General features: G+C 41.3%; 1 protein-coding gene across 2 annotated transcripts; it reads right to left on the bottom strand.

Annotated features, from left to right (window-relative positions):
• Positions 1–1143: 1143 nt before the first annotated feature.
• On the bottom strand, positions 1144–17384 carry LOC125436847 (ankyrin repeat domain-containing protein 31-like). Of its 2 annotated transcripts, none has more exons than XM_048504179.1 (8): positions 17240–17384; positions 16201–16277; positions 15184–15266; positions 12200–12243; positions 9228–9301; positions 7964–8010; positions 4607–5191; positions 1144–1445 (listed from the first exon to the last, which is right to left on the bottom strand). In XM_048504179.1, the coding sequence occupies exons 1-8, from the start codon at positions 17365–17367 to the stop codon at positions 1173–1175; spliced, it is 1311 nt and encodes a 436-aa protein (XP_048360136.1). In that variant the 5' UTR covers positions 17368–17384; the 3' UTR covers positions 1144–1172. The 2 variants fall into 2 exon arrangements, with proteins under 2 accessions (XP_048360136.1, XP_048360137.1); XM_048504180.1 differs by having other exon boundaries at positions 17183–17259.
• Between the last annotated feature and the right edge of the window lie 962 nt (positions 17385–18346).

Below are 18346 nucleotides of genomic sequence, written 5' to 3'. Positions count from 1 at the left end.
ACCCACAAAGGCCTCTGGGCGGTGTACAATCAAGGTTACAGCTACCGTGTTTCTCCGAAAATAAGACAGTGTCTTATATTAATTTTTGCTCCCAAAGATGCGCTATGTCTTATTTTCAGGGGATGTCTTATTTTTCCGTTCCACAGCTGCATGCTCTGGTGTTCTGTTCGACGGGCATGCTTCCAAACAAAAACTTTGCTACGTCTTACTTTCGGGGGATGTTTTATATTTAGCACTTCAGCAAAACCTCTACTACATCTTACTCTCAGGGGATGTCTTATTTTCGGAGAAACAGGGTAAAACAGAACCATATCATCATAAAAACCTGCAAAACAAATCATATGGTTAAAAACAAATTCTCAGATTGCAAACAACTCTGTTTCCTTGGAGCTGTCAAAAAACCATGAACCATAACCCCCCACAATATACGGAATGGCACACATACATCAGTGGCTCTCTCCACCAATGACCCGGGGTAACAACTCTGTTTTACAGGCCCTGCAGATGCTCCAGGACCTGCAGGACCCAGATGGTCAGAGGTAGAGTGTTCCACCAGGCCGGGGCCAAGGCACTGAAGGTCCTGGCCCAGGTGGAGGTCAGCCACATCATAGAGGGGCCAGGTACCACCAGCAAATTGGCCTCTGCCGAGCGCAGAGGCCAAGTAGGGACATAAGGGGAGAGACAGTCCCTAAGGTATGAAGGCCTCAGGCCGTGGAGTGCCTTAAAGGTAAGCACTAATACCTTGAAGGTGATTCGGTATTCAATTGGGAGCCAGTGCAGGCAGCGCAGAACAGGGGAGATGTGGTCCTACATAGTATCCCCCTCCCCCCGAGAAAAGCCGTGCCACCGCACGTTGGATCAATTTTAGCTTCCGGATCAACTGCAAGGGAAGAACCACATAGAAATTTTGCTAAAAATTATCAACTGTTTCTCAGATAAGTATCAAATAAATGATAATGGTGAAAAGAAATCAACAAATCATAATTAGCAAAAACCAAAAAAACCACCCTATCATGGCATTATAGGAATGGTACTTTTCAAAACATGTTTTATATATGACAAATTATTTTCAATGTCATCTTTATTTCTGGTTATCTTTTGTTAAGGCTATCTTTTATTTAACCATAATCAAATTATTTCCATTAGCCACAATCAAATTAGACATAATCAAATCAGATATCATACTCAGAATTCTTAGAGGGAAGTTTTTTCTGAGCCTTATGCCTTTGTTTCTTCTGATACAATCCTTCCAGAAATCTGTAACTATCCACAGTAGCATATGAACCATCAGGAATAAAGGTTCCTCTTTTCCTGGCTGATTTCCTTAAAGCACATGAAGTCTCTTGGATAGTTTGTTCAGATGAACTGATTTCATTTAAAACAGCTGGTCTGATGCTCTGATGTTCTGAAAGGACTAATTTGTAGTTATGTGGGTCACAGTCAAGCTGTCAGAAAGCAATTACAAAAGAAAATTGTTAAGATTGATTGCACCTGGTTCTTATCAGGTCATGTTCAGAAACACTCCCTGCCCTAACCCAATACGCCCCTTTACAATTCAATCTGCTAGTTCACAAATGAGCATGGGAAACACTTTGACCCAGCAAAATGGCAAGCTAGAATCCCAGGCAACCATGTGCAAACTCCACAAAGCAAGAATTAGACTTAGTTTGGTGCCTCAAGCATTAAAGCAATCAGAAGTTCTAAAATGATAACTCAAATGACGCACTCCCTCATAAAATGTCTAACTTCAGGAAAAAATCTAGAAGAGAAGAAGAAGAGTTGGATTTATAGGAGACTCAAAGGGGCTTACAAATTCCTTTCCCTTCCCCTCTCACAACAAACACCCTGTGAGGTAGGAGGGGCTGAGAGAGCTCAGAAGAACTGTGACTAGCCCGAAGTCACTCAGCTGGCGTGTGTTGGAGTGCACAGGCTAATCTGAATTCCCTAGGTGGTCAGGTTCTAACCCTTGTGTTGCCATGTGGATTAGCAACCAGAAGAGTAGAATTTAAAACTGAGCAGCAAGCAGCCCCAGTCCTGCATGGCTGAATCACAAGACCTGTCTGAACGCAAAGCAAGTTTGAGGAAAGCCTCCCTCTGAATTTAAACAAACAAAAATTTCAATTTGATTCACTGCTGGAAGCGACAGTGACAAGCAGGGTAATCTTCAGTCCCGAATGACAAGATGGTTATTTTGTGACCATCCAACACCACTCTGCAGGCTGCAGAGGCAGAAGCTATAGAAGCCATTTCACAGTTTGGTTACCTGCAGGCCTCCTCACCATATATACAGCTGCAGGTTAGTCTTCCTGCACAGTACTCATTTGGCCTTCTGTTTGGTTAAAGAAACAAATGCTAGCAATTGACAGACACGCAATGACCCATTCAGATAAATGGGACCTGAATATGTTCAAAAAAGTATTGGAGTGGCCTGGGTCACTCTCACAGTATCATACTGGATAAAACAGAAGCAAAGCTTGTTAGCAGACAAACCCACGGTGGGTGGGTGGAGGCTCTGCTTTCAAAGTCATGCTCCTACCCATCCTGCCAATCTTGTAGCATGGCCTAGGAATGCAGTGCCAAGTTGGAATGCCATCCTCTGCATTAGTTCAAATGTCACCCGTGAGGACAGAAAAACCTGCCTGGGCTAGCCCTCACCACCATCAGCCTTGCAAAATAACGTGCCTCACCTCTTTCTAAAGAGATTAGGAAAAGACAATAGCTTTCACCCTACCTAGCCACTTCCCAACTCCTGTCCTGACTCACACGTCCCATGAGACAAATGATATACTAAAAAGGATTTAACCAAGAGTTCCTGCCAGACATCTTCCAAAATACTGATCTCATATTCTAGTTTCTAACTCCTCCAAAGACCACCTCATCTGCATTTGGCATCGTCTCGAAGTTGGGATTAAATCAGCTTCACCCTAAAAAGCTAACTACCTCCAGGCACTCCCTCGCTCAAAATATTAAGCCAAGTGACAAACCATTAAATTTAACTATCCACCGCTAAACTTAAAGTGTCCAACATTTAAATTAAGTGTCCTTCTCTTGGCTTCCCTCCGGAAGGGGATTAGGGTTACTTAGCATAATCTGAGGGCCTGTTTCTCCTTATAACTAGCCCACTTGATCAGCACTCAGTGTTCAACATTTCCTGGATTGGCTTTGGTCTAGTCATACAGTTCAATTCAGTATTTCCCTGGACATCATTCTGTCTGGCTAATACTGTTCCCAACAACTTGCCTTTCTTCTACCGGAGCTCAGCACGGGTTGCTGAACTCTGCTCATTGGACCAATCCTCTTCTAGATCAGGTAACTGTCACCTTTATTCCCTCAAAATTTCTCATTTTCCAAATCATTCCCCTCAACACTGTCTATATCCTAGAATTGTGTGGATTCTCTGCCGTTTTGATTTGTGTGCATGCACATTTATTATTTGTACCTTTTAAATCAAAACTGTTAAACCTTTACTCTCATTTCCTGTGAATTTCTTGCAGAAACCCATCTCCATAAACTTTGGTGACAAACATCTCGAGGACATTGGTGGCACAGTGGTTAAGAGCAAGTACACTCTAATCTGGAGGAACTGGGTTTGATTCCTCACTCTGCCGCTTGAGCTGTGGAGGCTTACCTGGAGAATTCAGATTAGCCTGTACACTCCCACACACGCCAGCTGGGTGACCTTGGGCAAGTCACAGTTCTTTGGAACTCTCTCACAGCCCCACCTACCTCACAGGGTGTTTGTTGTGGGGGAGAAGGGAAAGGAGTTTGAGTCTCCTTACAGGAGAGAAAGGGGGATATAAATCCAACTCTTGTTTTTATCTGGTCTCTTGGTACGCTAAGTCTGCCCATGCTAATTCCCCCACTATTTTGAGTAACAAGCTGTCTACTGGCAGAAATTCTTCCAAAGAGCTAACAGGTCCTTTTGCCTGGGTTAATACTGGGTGTCAGATTTGACTTTTAACTGGGATGTTTTTGAAGCCTGTCAATATGCATATAGATTTAAAAAGTATATAATATCCCTTACCTGAGCTTTAGAGATATTCACCACCCAAAATTTAAACAAACATATACGGAGATATGATAGGAACAGTGATAATCCTAGCCCCAGTCCTAATATTATAATTGCTTCTATCTGCAGTGTCAATTTCACAAACTGTTTGCAAAACATCTGTTTTGCAATTAGCTTATATACCAGTACTTGCACAAAAGAAGACAAAGCCCTCATACAGAGAGACTAATTCCAGAAATACATATGCAAATATGCATAAGCATAATTGATTTCTATTGTGAAATTTCTATTGTGAAACTTTTTAGGGTTCCTTTAATGCTACAATGACAATGGATTTATACACAGATATTTATATGCAGATATTTCAAAGTTTAGAAAAGAATAGGAAAGAGGCCAATATGCTTACCCCAATAGAGTAGGTGATATCTCATAGGACATTATATACATTTAAACAATAATAAGAAACAATAATTAAAATAGACATTGTTGACCTGGGAATACTGTCAACAAAGTAATGCAGCTAAGAAGAAAATCGGCCCATGGTTTAAGAGAAACATTAAAATGTCAATATAAATTTAAAGTTTAAATCATATACACCTGCTGCTCTGAATTACATGATAACTTGGTTACCAACGAAATTTCTGTTTCTTCATGTATATCCAAATGAAACGTGGGCTTGAAATTTGTGTCTGTTATTTGTGTGCAATCATCTCTTTGGTCTGGCACCAACAGTTTCTTTCCAGGGCTGTGTACACTTTCTTCTTCCATTGCTTGGTCACCACAAACTGCAAAAGATTCTGTCAAGCAGTTTAGATCTGTGAGCTCTACTGGCCGGGCACAGCTTTCCTCATTTACAGAAGCATCCATGTAATGAGTATCATTCCAGTATTCCAGCATATCCACCACCACAGGGCTCATAATTTGGGAGTCAAAATCACCAAGTGCCTCTCTCACATCTTTAACGTCAGACATTTCAGCCATTCTTCTGCCTTTAGTTATATTACATATTCGTATTTCAGGAGACAGATTTTTTTCAATCGTATCCTCCTTGTTAGTCATTGTGATACTCTGAAAAATGTCTGATATCTCCAAACATCTTGGTATCGAATCTCCTCCTACTTTTACTGTATCTGTACCAGAACACGTTTCTAAAGGAACATCCCCATGTAATATCTGCAGAACCTAAAAATGATGTTAATATAAATATATAAAATGTATGCACTAGGTAGTATTTAAAGTAGCACTTACTATAGGTTTTTCAGGATATTTATGTTTAGTTACAACCTTTTGACATTGGCACCCTGTTTTATCCAAAAGTTAAAGATATTAACTAAGCATAATTATTTGACACATTGTCCATAGAAATGCTTGAAGGGGCTTACTGAAAGAGAATAAAAAATACATTACAGAACATAAGATCTTTTTTGGGGGGGGGGCTTTTCTAAAATAAAAAATAAAAAGCAACAAAATTAAACATAATAAAAAGAGCAATAAAACCATGTAACAATCAGTCAATGACATTTGAGAAAACAGGATGACAGAACAAGTAATGCTGCACCATCTGGAAGAATTCAGGTAGCGATTAGTGTGGGAGTAGGTGGTAACTGAATGTAATATCAGGTGCTGAAAGAAGAGAGAGAGAGGATACAGCATACTCCACCTGCTCAGAAGTGCATTTGTAGGAAAATACTGATTTTACCAAGTTTGGTGGAGTGCTGGAGATAAACATGCTGCTTCCCCCTCCCCACCCCCAGCAGTCTCCCTCCTGGGACTGTGATCTCTTTTGGGGGAAGCTGAGGAGGCACGGCTTTGTGCACTAGATTCCAGTTCAGGAATTCCTTGCTGGATCAGCAATTTCACCTCCTCCCTCAGGGTCTCCCTTATGAAGGAGTAAAAGTCAGGTGGGTGTGGATGGGGCCCAGACACTGGTACATTAGCGCCAAGTGCTTTTTGGCTGCTGGAGGCAAAACGGCACATATCCCTTCAATCATGACCGAGGCAGCCTCAGAAGGTGGCCTGTCAGGCTGAATGTTTGTTCTGCCATCAATGGTGTGTCTACATCTTCCTCTGACAGAAATACATTTTGCCCTGGGCTCTGCTGCATGACTAAGACTCCTGATGAGGCAGTCTTTTAAAATGTAGCTCTTTCTCTCTTTCCTCCAGCCACAGACCTCCTCCTCAGCAAGCCACAGAGCTTGAAGGCAGTGTAAAGAATAGAATGCAGCAAGAGTCAGCAAGGGCAAGTTAAGATCTTTAAAGAGAGTGAAGACAACAGATCAGAAACGTAGAAAAAATAGGAATGAATCAATAATACTAAGGCAACAGCAAGGCAACCTAGCTAGCTGCACTTTCCCTTGAGACAAGAAAAGAACCGAAGTGGAGGGAGCGGTCCCACCCCAAACTAAACCATTCAAGAGGGATTTTCTGTGCAGATAATAAGGAGATTCCGTACAAAATGGTTCACAAACTTACTTGGGTAAATTATTGGGACTTGTGGTCTAAACTGCTGTATATAGCGTATTGTAAGTAGGATCCTATTATGTAATTTCTGTACTGCTTTATCTACTGCGTTAATACCTCGACTATGCTTCCATTCCTTTCTGGTAGTTTCAAACATCTAATCTCCTAATGCATCAGTTACTGAATGTCCCATTTTGTTGTTTGAACTGACTCACCATGTATAAAGGTGAATTATAAATAACATAAATTAATATAAATAAAATAAATGGAAATTTGGGGGGAAATTCTGGTGATAGAAACAAACAGGGCTGTGGCCTTCATTTTGTGAATGTTGTATTGAGATATGCATAACTGAACCAGACTGGGATGGAAAAGATGCTATGGCAAACTGCTTCAGTTTATTTTCAAAGATTACATAGACATGATACTGTATAAGTCATCTTGCAGATGGGTTTCATGACAACCTCCTTCCTTTCAGGTACCATGCCAGTGTAAAAATCCCAAGAGATTACTAGGTGACTGCACTTAAAACAAGGAACTGATCTCTTTTTTATGGCTTCACACTCTACATAGATAACTGGGCTTACCCCTGACACTCTCACTGCCATGGGAAACGGGATGTTTCTGTTGGTCTGTGGGGAGCAGGAAGCCAGGTGGCTTTTTCTCTATCTGTCACTGACCTTGGGGCACCTCGGCTCCATAGTAACTCTTTCTCTCACATTCTTTGGGAAAACAGGAGGGGGGATTATTTCTGAACGGAGGGGATAGCAAAAGCCAGATTGCTGCTTTTGAAAAATACTCTAAAAACATGAAGATGAAAAGCTGCTATGGCTGCCTAAAGCCTCGGCCAAGGAATGACATCCTCTCTACTCAGTTTATGTCACCAGGCAACCACATCATCATGTGTTGCTGAGCCCAGAAGGGGCCTTAAGCGAGTCAGTACAGTTGGAGGTACAGGGTGGAGCCAAAAGTTGAAAGGTGGGACCTTACTCATAAGAGACCTTATAATCTACAGAGAGGTAGATGGGTCACAATCCATTGGGCAAAGACAGCATGGAAATAGCAGCCTGTTCCTCCTGTTTGGGCAGGGCCCTGAATCAGCTGGAGAGGAGGAGGAGTTCTCTCCTGTGACGGGTCCCTGTTAAAACTTTTATCTAATGTTACTAGGAAGAACGATGTTTCTCTTCTTGGAAGATGTTGACAGACGTCAGGTTCTTGGAATAATCCACATGGAAGAGTGCTCAGGGTCAAGGTCTGAAAGAGACAGGTGAGGAGGTCTTCATTTAAAGAACCCTCAGAGGCCTCCACTGAATTCCGTCTTCTGCGTATGATTAATTAAAGAGAAACTAAAGAATCACTAGAGCCAGACATTCTATCAGAAAGCTATGATCTTTTCAGGAAAACGTGTGTTTTTATCTTTTCAGAGAAAAAAATGCTCCATAATATGTAATTAAAGTGAATAATTTACAAACAGGAAAATGGTAGCAGGCCTACATTTTTCTCTGATGTCTCCAGAAATCCAGCCATCTTCAAATCTATACCTGTAACAACAGTAAAGGGAATTTGTAAATTTTTACACATTATTTTATACATCATTAATGCTGAGGGCATCATTTACTGAAGTTATCAACAGGTTTGTTGACGAAGAATTCAAGGAAATAATCTTTTGGCAAACGAACGTAAAATGTGTTTTGTAATGATGTGCGGTTTACAGATGTTAGGAGTGCTGCCTGGGATAGAGGGAAAGGATGACTTATAGCCAGACTAGACATGATAGTGTGCATGGTCCAGGGGCATAGCTGCAGAAAATGGCATCTGGGGCAAGCATTGAAATTGCACTACCATCCTGCTCGGACGCCAGTGCAGTGGGGCAGCAAATTCAGGGCAAGCACCCATAGGGGAAAGAGAGAGAAGGGAGAGAAACAGCAGAAGGGGTGAAAATGACGGGGACGGGAAGAGACAGCAACAGGGGATGGACAGAGACGGCGACAGGCAGCCCTGGATTAACCATTAAGCAAAATAACCATGGAGTTTTTTCCAGTGCCGGATTCAGAATTGTTGCAGCTGGACCAGGGACCGGGGGGGGGGGGGGCGCAATAAATGAAAAAAATATTAAAATAATTATAGTATTGAAAAGATTAATAATATATTTTAAATTTAGGAATACAATGAAACTGAAATCTGGCAACTGCCACATGGTCCACCCTTAGTCCCTTGGAGCCACTTGCAGATTACCCAGGCTGCTTCTACAGGGATTGTTTGCTCCACTGTACCTTCCTTACTGCAGCACTGTTTTCATCCACACAACACTGTCCCCTAATTATTCTGTTTTTGCATTTCCCCTTGCTTTACTGCAATCTTTCCCAAAACTTACTTGGTATGACTTTTATTTTAAGAGTGCAGCCTTTGAGTTCCATGGGAACAAGAAAGTGTACATTTTTGCAGTCCTATCCAGAATAGTATCATTTTCTTTGCATTGATCTCCATAGCTGTCATTCTGCCCCCCCCCCCATTAGATGACTTTATGATTTACAGAAAAAGCCAATTGTAATAACATTATAGTGATCTACTGCCATGATCTACAAGTTACCAGTTCTCAATTTTAAAAGCCCTTGCTGTTATGGAGTTATGGCACAGAGTGTAACATAGATCTATAGTACATATGTAAATACCTAGATTCAATTTTCCATGAAGTGTATAGGAATTGAAAGAGTTACTACCTAATATATAAGCACACAAATAAAATGCCTATCCCTACTGTGTTCAGTAGCAGCTGATGGACAATCAGACTGGCAAACATCTGTAGAGATGACTGGACAGATTAGCCCAACTCTGAAACAAGCAAAATAAACAGTAATCAAAGAGTTTACAAATTCAAGAATGCTGCATTCTTTAGGCAATCTGGGCCTGATTTTAATATCTGTCTTACTCAGACACTTTGACAAGCATTCACAAAAATTGGCTCACAATTGGCTCACAAAAAAACATGAAAATAATGGGATTCCCTAAAAGACACAGGCTAGGGTTTTTTAAAAGAATTACGATGTAGAAAATGTTTATAGTAAAATGATTTTGCCTATTCATATCTTTAATTAAAAAATACTACAGGCCCTTGCTCCTACACCAGTTCTTTATCAGAAACAATCTACCGTGCTAGTGCAATCTGAAGGGAATAGATTGATTTAGAAAATCAAATTACTCTCTCCCCAACAAAAGGGGAGCAAAAAATGTTAATTATTCAGTATTCCGTCTGTCAAATTATTTTAAATAGTTATAAGCCTACCTCTCTCCCAACTGTTTCAGAAGAAAATGGGATAAAACAGCAATTCCCTGCATTACCACTTCAGGTTTTCATGGGAACATCTAGTTCAGGGGTCTCCAATTGGCCATGGTGGCAGGGGCTGATGGGAATTGTAGTCCATGAACATCTGGAGAGCCGCAGGTTGCAGACCCCTAATCTAGTTGTCCACTGTTAGAAACAGAGCACTGAAACAGATCATGCTTTGATCTCATCCATTAAGGCTATTCCTTGCATATACTGTGATATTAGATGTTTGTGCATATGGCACTTTCATACCTCTACATACCTATTATCTCAAGAATTTATACAGTGATCAGGGCACAAACTGTAATGCTGGCTTCTAACTCCAAACCAGCTGAATAAAATAGGGTAATGTTAAGTGCTGAAGATGTTATAATGCAACTTTTTTGGGGGAAACTGTGTTGTATATAGTAAGTCACATGTGTGCACTACTGGTGAATATTGCTGATTTCAAAATATAGAGCAATACAAAATGATTGCTATGAAGTAATAGATCTTAATTATCACAGGAAAGATTTTTATTGCCGGCAAATAACTATGCCCTAATGATCCTTAATTAAAAGATTGATTGGCAAAGAATAAAATGTTGTTGGGATGGCAAAGTTGACCACGTTTCTCCACTTCAATACAGGAAGACACAAACTGAAACTTTTCAAACAGGCAACCTTTCCATTAACTACATGAATACCTATTTATTTTATTTTTATCATGATAGGATATATTTGTGCACTGAAATTTTTTTTAAGTAAATGACAGTAAAACAGTTCTATTTTACGTTTTTTCTTAAACTTTAAGTGTTGTTCTTTATCTAACAACACTTAAAGTTTAAGAAAAGACTTAAAATAGAACTGTAGGTTCTTGGTAAAAATCAAGAATCTACTTCAAAATGAGATTGCAATCACGTCCAATGAATTCTGAAAATAAAAAGTTTCTGTTGGGCTATTTAACTTAATATTTAGGGGAATAAGAGACCATGAGACAATTGCTGGTTTTATATAAATGAGTTTACTTACTAATAGGAAGGGTTTACATGGAAGAAAATAAAGAACAGCTTTCTATCCTAATTCAACTTTGTTACACAGCTCAGCACCATGTGGTCCTACATGGTGCCTATCTAGCAAGGCAGAGATTTACCTCTTGGGGTGATCTCAACAATGTGGCATGATGCTAGAGAGTGGTCCTCATGAGTGTGAGACAAAGAAACATACTTTACTTTACAACATCTGTCTACATAACTTGTCTCACATATTCAAGGGGGGGCGTTAGCTGACCAATAGCTGAACCAATGAACTGGCCATAAAACTCTGACTTCAGTAACTAATTAACATGCACATAGTTAACCCCTTCGTGTCTGAATTGTGACAGACATTTGCAAATCCTAACAGTTTTTTTCTGGCTTCATATGTAACTAAAAAAGGATTAGACTTCTTAACCTATACCAGGGGTAGGGAACCTGCGGCTCTCCAGCTGTTCAGGAACTACAATTCCCATCAGCCTCTGTCAGCATGGCCAATTGGCCATGCTGGTAGGGGCTGATGGGAATTGTAGTTCCTGAACATCTGGAGAGCCGCAGGTTCCCTACCCCTGACCTATACTATAAGCGTTTGTAAATTGCCTTATTTCTTTTTACACATATGAATACTCTTGTATCACCTTGTCTTTTTCTCAAGTGAGCTAATTCAATTGCTGCTGCTGCCTCTGCTCATACTCCTGTTGGAGATAAAGTGGTCTGTAGCCCTGATCTGGATAGCTCATCCAAGCTAGAAAACAGGCATGCATAGTCAGGAATGAAGCATGGTCCTTAAGATGAAAGCAGTGCCAGGCATGTTTATTGTCAACAGCAGAAGGAAAGGAGGCGGTAGCAGCAAAGAGGCAGTGGGGAAGAGCAAATTGCTAACACTGACTTCGATGGTGCACTACAAACCCACTAACAAAAAAGCATTACAGTGCTGGGAATTGCAATGAGTTCTCTTTTTCTGTTTCAGCAGTATGTTAGGATTTTCTTTTTGCCACAACACTCAACAGAATGCTGCCAGCACTCAATGGAATGCTGCATCCAACTGATAAACAGGTAGGAATTTAGAGCCTAACCCCAAACAGATTTTCAGGGTATAAGCTGTTGACAGCCAAAGTTCCCTTCATCGTATAGTATCTTTCAAAGGCAGCTTTACTTCTTGAATGCTTATACCTCAAAGATCTTGTTGGTCTCTAAGGTGCTGCAGGATTCGAATTTAACTGTTCTACAGAAGACCAACACAGCTACCCTTTGAAACTATCCTGAACTGAGGTATACCCTTCTAAGTCCAGTAAAGCCAATTGTTTTAGAAATGTGTAATTCTTCTTAGTATGGAACTATTAGACATTAACATTATAGCTTATTTATATTTTCAGGATTTCATTTCACTTACTGTAGTATAGACTGAGATTCTTCCTTTTCATCCTCTGAATATTGCTGGAAGAAAAATGTTCCTCATCATCATCAAGGGGTTTGGATTTATCCTGTAGAGTGCTACAGGGCCCTATTCTGCTCAATATTTACATAAAGATGCTGAATTATATCATACAGAGCTTTGAGACTGAACATCTTCAATACATGGATGTGATTCATTTCCATATGTCAATATCTAAGCTTCCAAATACATCTGCAATTCTGGAGCAGGGTTTTGAGGCTGTGGTCAAGTGGCTACAATCAAGCAGAAAAAGCTGAATAAGAACAAAGTAATGCTGGTTGGGAAGGACCGGATTTACTTGATGGTGGATGGATTAATTAAAATCTGACTGGTGAAAATAAACCATAGCTTTTCAGTCCATCAAAGCTACTGTTCTATCATTAACTGCTATATATGGTTTCCCACCCATGCCATTGCTTCTGCTTCGCAGGAGGTTGTGCCAGCGTGCAGGGGTTCATTCCTAGGGTGTTCCCACGACAGAGCTGATTCTAGTCAACTCCCAGAAGAATTCTGAACTGGGAACACTGCCCTCAGTGGTGAAGACTTAAGCCACCCAAAAGTGTGGCTTAAGTCATTTCCTTTTATGGGATTTGCTGGAAGAGAGAGGAGTTTCTCTTTCTCCCTTGGCTCCCACATCACAGATTGCCTCTTCAGAGGCAGCACCGTGGCAGATTCCCCAGCTGCCACTCTATTACCGCCCGCTTTTTGGATTGGGCTGCCTCTGATCTCTGCCACTTGGAGATCAGCTGGAATCCCAGAAAATCTCCAGCCCCATGTGGAGGTTGGCACTCTACCCTCACTCCAGGTGGAAAACTTCAGTTATCAACTTATATGCTTAATTTATCTACATGTATTTCTATGCAGCTGTTATCACAGCAATACTATGATGTTTTAAAGATTTTGTAACTTGCAAATTTGTATTTAAACATCTTATCTGGAAGGAGCCATTTTGACTTTATAGCACTTAGCTAAATTGCTGCAGCTCAAAGATGTAGGTAAGGGGGGGGGGGGGTTCCCAGGTTCACACACACCCCAATTACATGTCCCAAGCTCCGCTCCATTTGTGGGTTTTTTTGTATTTTTAGTGTTCTTTCAGTTTTTGGCCTGTGGGAGGGGGCGCAGCTTTTAGGCTAGCAGCATCAAAATTTCAGGGATTTTTTTGGGAGAGTCTCCTGATGATACCACCCAAGTTTGGTGAGGTTTGGTTCACAGGGTCCAAACTTATGGACTCTCAAAGGGGATGCCCCCAGCCCCCATTGTTTCCAATGGGAGCTGATAGGAGATGGGGGCTACATATTTGAGGGTCCATAACTTTGGACTCCCTAAAGCAAACTCCAGCTGGGTGGTATCATCAGGAGAGTCTTCTAAAGATATCCTAAAAGTTTGGTGCTGCTAGCTTAACAATTGCACCCCTGACAGCAGGCACCCCCCAAATTTCCCCAGATTCTCCTTTTAAATCCACCCCCTTCGGCATGGATTTAAAGGGAGAATCTGAGGTCCCCAGTTTAAACATTGAAAGTGATGCTGTTTCAGGGTGGGGGATAATCCACCCCAAAACAGCATCACTTTCAATGTTGTTTTAACAGGGGACCCCAGATTCTCCCTTTAAGGTGGATTTAAAAAGAGAATCTGGGTTCCCTAGTTTAAACACCATTGAAAGTGATGTTGTTTGGGGGTGGATTCCAGGATCACAGCGGCCACCCATGGGGGGGGTGGGGGCTGCAAAACTCAGATTTTCTACCAGGCTCCATTTTTCCTAGCTACGCCTCTGCCCGGAGGGGAGGGCAGAAGGGACTGCCAGCTAAGAGCCCAGCCAGTGGGGTGGGGAGCGGGGAGGGGGAGTCTGCCATCCCCAGCCTCAGAGAGCTCTTTTATAAGCACTGAGGCTGGGGGCAGGGCTTGGGGAGGCGTGGCCACGCCCCCAGGGGCAGGTGGGGGCATGGCCCTGCCCACCGAGGCCACCTCATAAAAAATCTATACCTACGACACTGATGCAGCTAATATCTCTGCAGCTTGCAAACTGACCCAGGTTCATTTTGGGGTCACCCAGAAAGTTATCTGGTGTCAAGCTAAGGTTTGTTTTGCAACCAGAATTTTCCAGAGCAGGAGAAAAAAGAAAATGCTTCACAAGTTAGGTTTCAAAACAAGCAATGGTACTGTTGGAAAGCAGCCCACAGTTATAAAGCTGCTTCAACTGTTATGCTTATATAAAACTAAATTAAATATAAAGTAATACTAAGTTTTGAAAATCTTGTAGCTGACTCCACACATGCTACTTTTTGTGATTGGCCCAACCATCATGGCAGCCATTTTGATACAGCACCCACTACCTGCTCTCAAAATTCCAAATGGGCTTAATAAAGTTGGGAGAATGATGCCATAGAGATATTAAAGATGAAATAATTGTTCCACTTTCAGCCACAGTATCAGCTTTTGAACAAGACTAGGTTTTGACCCAAGACTAGGTCTTCGATGACAGAAATTGTTACTATTGCAAAAACACCATAAATTGTTAATATTAATGTCTGCTGTGTATTATTTAAAGAGATGAATTGACTGTGTGTTAGTTAACCACTTAACTTCAGCTAGAATAAGCCACGATCATTTTACTGCCAGATAATACATTTGCTACAAGATTTAAAAGAGTAAACCTGGAAATAACTTTTACACCTGCAGCAATGCTACTTTAGTTAGTCAGCCATTGAAAATGTGTAGAAAAATAATAACCACTTTATGAAGGAAACTAGATCTCCTCATGATGGCAAAGCTGTTCCTAGGTGTTCAACTATTCTCTGAAATATGTAATACTTAATAAAGACCAAAATCATGCTGACAAATGAGTTTCCAGAAACTACAAACCAAAAGTTGCTCTTCCTCTCAAGTTTTTCAGATATTATTTACAGCTAAATCAGTTAAAACACTAAAGCTGAACATGTACCTACCGAAATAATTTCCTCTGGATATTTCAGCATTTCTGTGTAAGTGCTCTTTTTACAAATAAGGTGACTCTCTGCCGATGGTTCTTCTATAACCACAGACAAAGATATTAATGAAAATGACTACAAATATGGCCAAACTACTAAAAACACCACATGAATTTATTTGTTAAAAAAGATTCTTCAAAAGTCAAGCAGGATCACCTCTGGTTTGTATTTGATGGGATCCACCAAGATATACAAGGGTCACCACATAATGGAAACAACCTCTAACGGTCTCTCCTTGAAAACCCTACAGGGTGCAGTAAGTCAACTGCAACTTGTAGGCAAAAAAACAAACAAACATAGAAAGTATTGTCGAAGGCTTTCACGGCCGGAATCACTTGGGTGCTGTGTGGTTTCTGGGCTGTATGGGCTGTATGGCCGTGTTCTAGCTAGAACACGACCATACAGCCCGGAAACCACACAGCACCAAAACATAGAAAGCATATTGATTTAAATATTTGGTCCAGCAACCTTAGTATTCTCCATTCCAGCTAGCAGCAGGACTGCATCCATATACCATTGGATACTGTGCTAATGTTGCACTGTAGCCATCATTTGCAATTAGACATTTTCTTCCACACAGGAAAACCCAATGATGAATGACTGTTATAGTGCAATATCCAACAACGTGCAGATGCAGTCTAGCTCTTCCTTTTAACCGGAAATGCTGGGTCTGACACTAGGCCCTTTTGCACGCAAGACATTTCCTTTACATAGAAACAGACTACATTTCCTTTACATAGAAACAGACTCCTGCTTTAAAAAAAAACAGGCATAAGCTTTTCACTTGTAGCTGAAGCCATTAATTATAGAATGAAACATTGTCTTGTTAGTCATGACTAGTTCTGGGAGTGCTAGATCACATACGAGTCAATTTTAAGACATAAGAAGTAATTTTTATATTTCAAATCAAATTTCATATTCATGGAATAACTATCCTAAACCAAAAGATGCCATCTGATGAGGAACAACTCTTACCTCTGTTTATGTTCTTCAGTTCTGTAGCAAAATTACTATGTGTTGTTGATTCCACATCTCTATCAATTAAAGATAACCTAAAAATATAAACCACAAACCTTATTACTGACTTCAATTACCAACACAAGTATTAAGTATGTATTTACGCCCTAGTTACTTTTGCACATGCTTTTGTAACACCCAAGTTAAGACTACTGAATTACTGTTCATAGGACTGGCTTTGACAGCAGATAAAAAACTTAAGAATGTGACAGCTGAGGTATTTATAGGAACTAGCCATAGGAAGTATGTTACATTAGGGGTGTGACCCCAATAGTGTACGCCACTGCAGGGAGATAAGTTGGGATTGCTGCTGGTGTACCGCTCACCCCATGGCCTGGGAGCTTTCCTGCCTGAGCTCAGAGGTGGTGTTGGAGGATCCCAGTGCAGTGATTCTGGGGGACTAGCTAGAAAAAAAATGCAGTTTTTCCTCCAACAAACCCACTTATTATGAAGTATGGCTGTGATATGGGTCTGTGATATCAACAGCAAGAACACATTTCCATCCTGGGTCATTTTGTGAGCATTTTAACATTTTATGTTTTGAACCGTCTTCTTATTAAGAGGCAAAGTGATTCCTTGCTGCACCACTCTGGTATAGAACACTCCTCCAGCCATTAAAAGTTTTAAGGCCAAAAAGGCTCTGCTCTCCTTGCCCTTTATCCGCCCAGCCACCAACACTGGAGCCAGCGTCTCCCCACAGATGATCAACATAATCCAGTGGTTTCTATTCTCAGTATGGAACCACAAGTTATAGGCCCCTTCTGCACATGCAGAATAATGCACTTTCAATCCACTTTCACTATTGTTTTCAAGTGGATACAGCTATTATTTTACACAGCTGCAAAGTGCACTGAAAGTGGATTGAAAGTGCATTATTCTGCCTGTTCGGAAGGGGGCCATGCACCCGTTTGCACCTTTCTTTAAAACAAGCATAGTCTACCCTGTCAATTGAAGAGCAAGTTTTCCGTGGACCTGTTGCGTGCATCTATTTGGTCACCTTTCAGCATAGAATTCTTCTTCTTCCAGGGCACTCTCAGCCACTGAGCCCTCAATTACTGTTTCATCACTATCGGTGTCAGAAATACCACCCATCTCTCCCATGGTTTCTTCCTCTCTCTCCTCCATCCAGGACCTGCTGTTTGCTTTTCTCTCACGCAAAAAAAATCACCTCACACACCTCCCACCCTCAAGTGACCGCCCAATCCCGTGCCCACTGCATCTTGGGGATTGTAGTCTTCCAGTCCAGATCCGCATCAGAATAACCTATTCAATAGCCAGAAGGCAATAATTATAATTATTACATCTACTGATCAGCTGGGCAAAAGTAGAAGATGCTGCTGCTCAGGAAGGCAGGAAAAGTTGGGGGGGGAGTTAGCGGGGGGGGAAATGCACATTTGCTATGTCTGGCCCGTTTCCTGCTTTTGCTCGGGTGGGTGTTTGATCCTTTGGTTTCGCTACAGATCTGGAGGGGCATGGAGGGGGGATTCCTCCGTTTTTCAGGATGTGCCCTTTTCACTGTTTCACATACACACCTTTTTTGGCTCCGGTTTACCGCCAGTGGTGCTTCCTCTGCTTCCAGCTGCAAATCTTGAGAACTGGGCGTCGAGTGAAGGAGATAGTTTGGGTGATAATTTGCTCTTCAGTGGAAGCTGGTTTAAGAATAAATAGCCCTGGTTACGTGGGTGTTTTGAATACCTGGCCACCATCCTAACGCATGGAACAAACAGGGCTGAAGTAAATCAGATAAAGCTGCCCTTGAAAGAATCCACATCAATAGATCACTGTCTGCTCTGACTTACAGCAGCTCTGTGGAGGTCTCAGGTAAAGGTCTTTCAGGTTACCTGCGAGTTGATCCTTTGATTTGCAGGAGCTGCAAGTTAATTCCAAGAGCAGAAGCTCTTCCAATGAGAGGGTGCCTGAAAGGTAATGTGCAAAGTTCCTTCCTATTCATGGATAGAAAGGAGCTCAACAAATGCCAGTTTCTGTATGAAGAGAATATAATTTTGTTGAACTTCTTGTTCAGTTGTTAAAGACACAGGTGATGTGACAGAAAATAAGCAAGAGGATTCAGGCAGCCCCAAATCTGAGCTTCCGTTAAAAACTG

This window comes from Sphaerodactylus townsendi, linkage group LG07, assembly GCF_021028975.2.
Source record: "Sphaerodactylus townsendi isolate TG3544 linkage group LG07, MPM_Stown_v2.3, whole genome shotgun sequence".
Lineage (NCBI taxonomy): Eukaryota > Metazoa > Chordata > Lepidosauria > Squamata > Sphaerodactylidae > Sphaerodactylus > Sphaerodactylus townsendi.
Note: the sequence above shows the minus strand (reverse complement) of the source record. Positions and strands in the feature narration are given on the sequence as shown.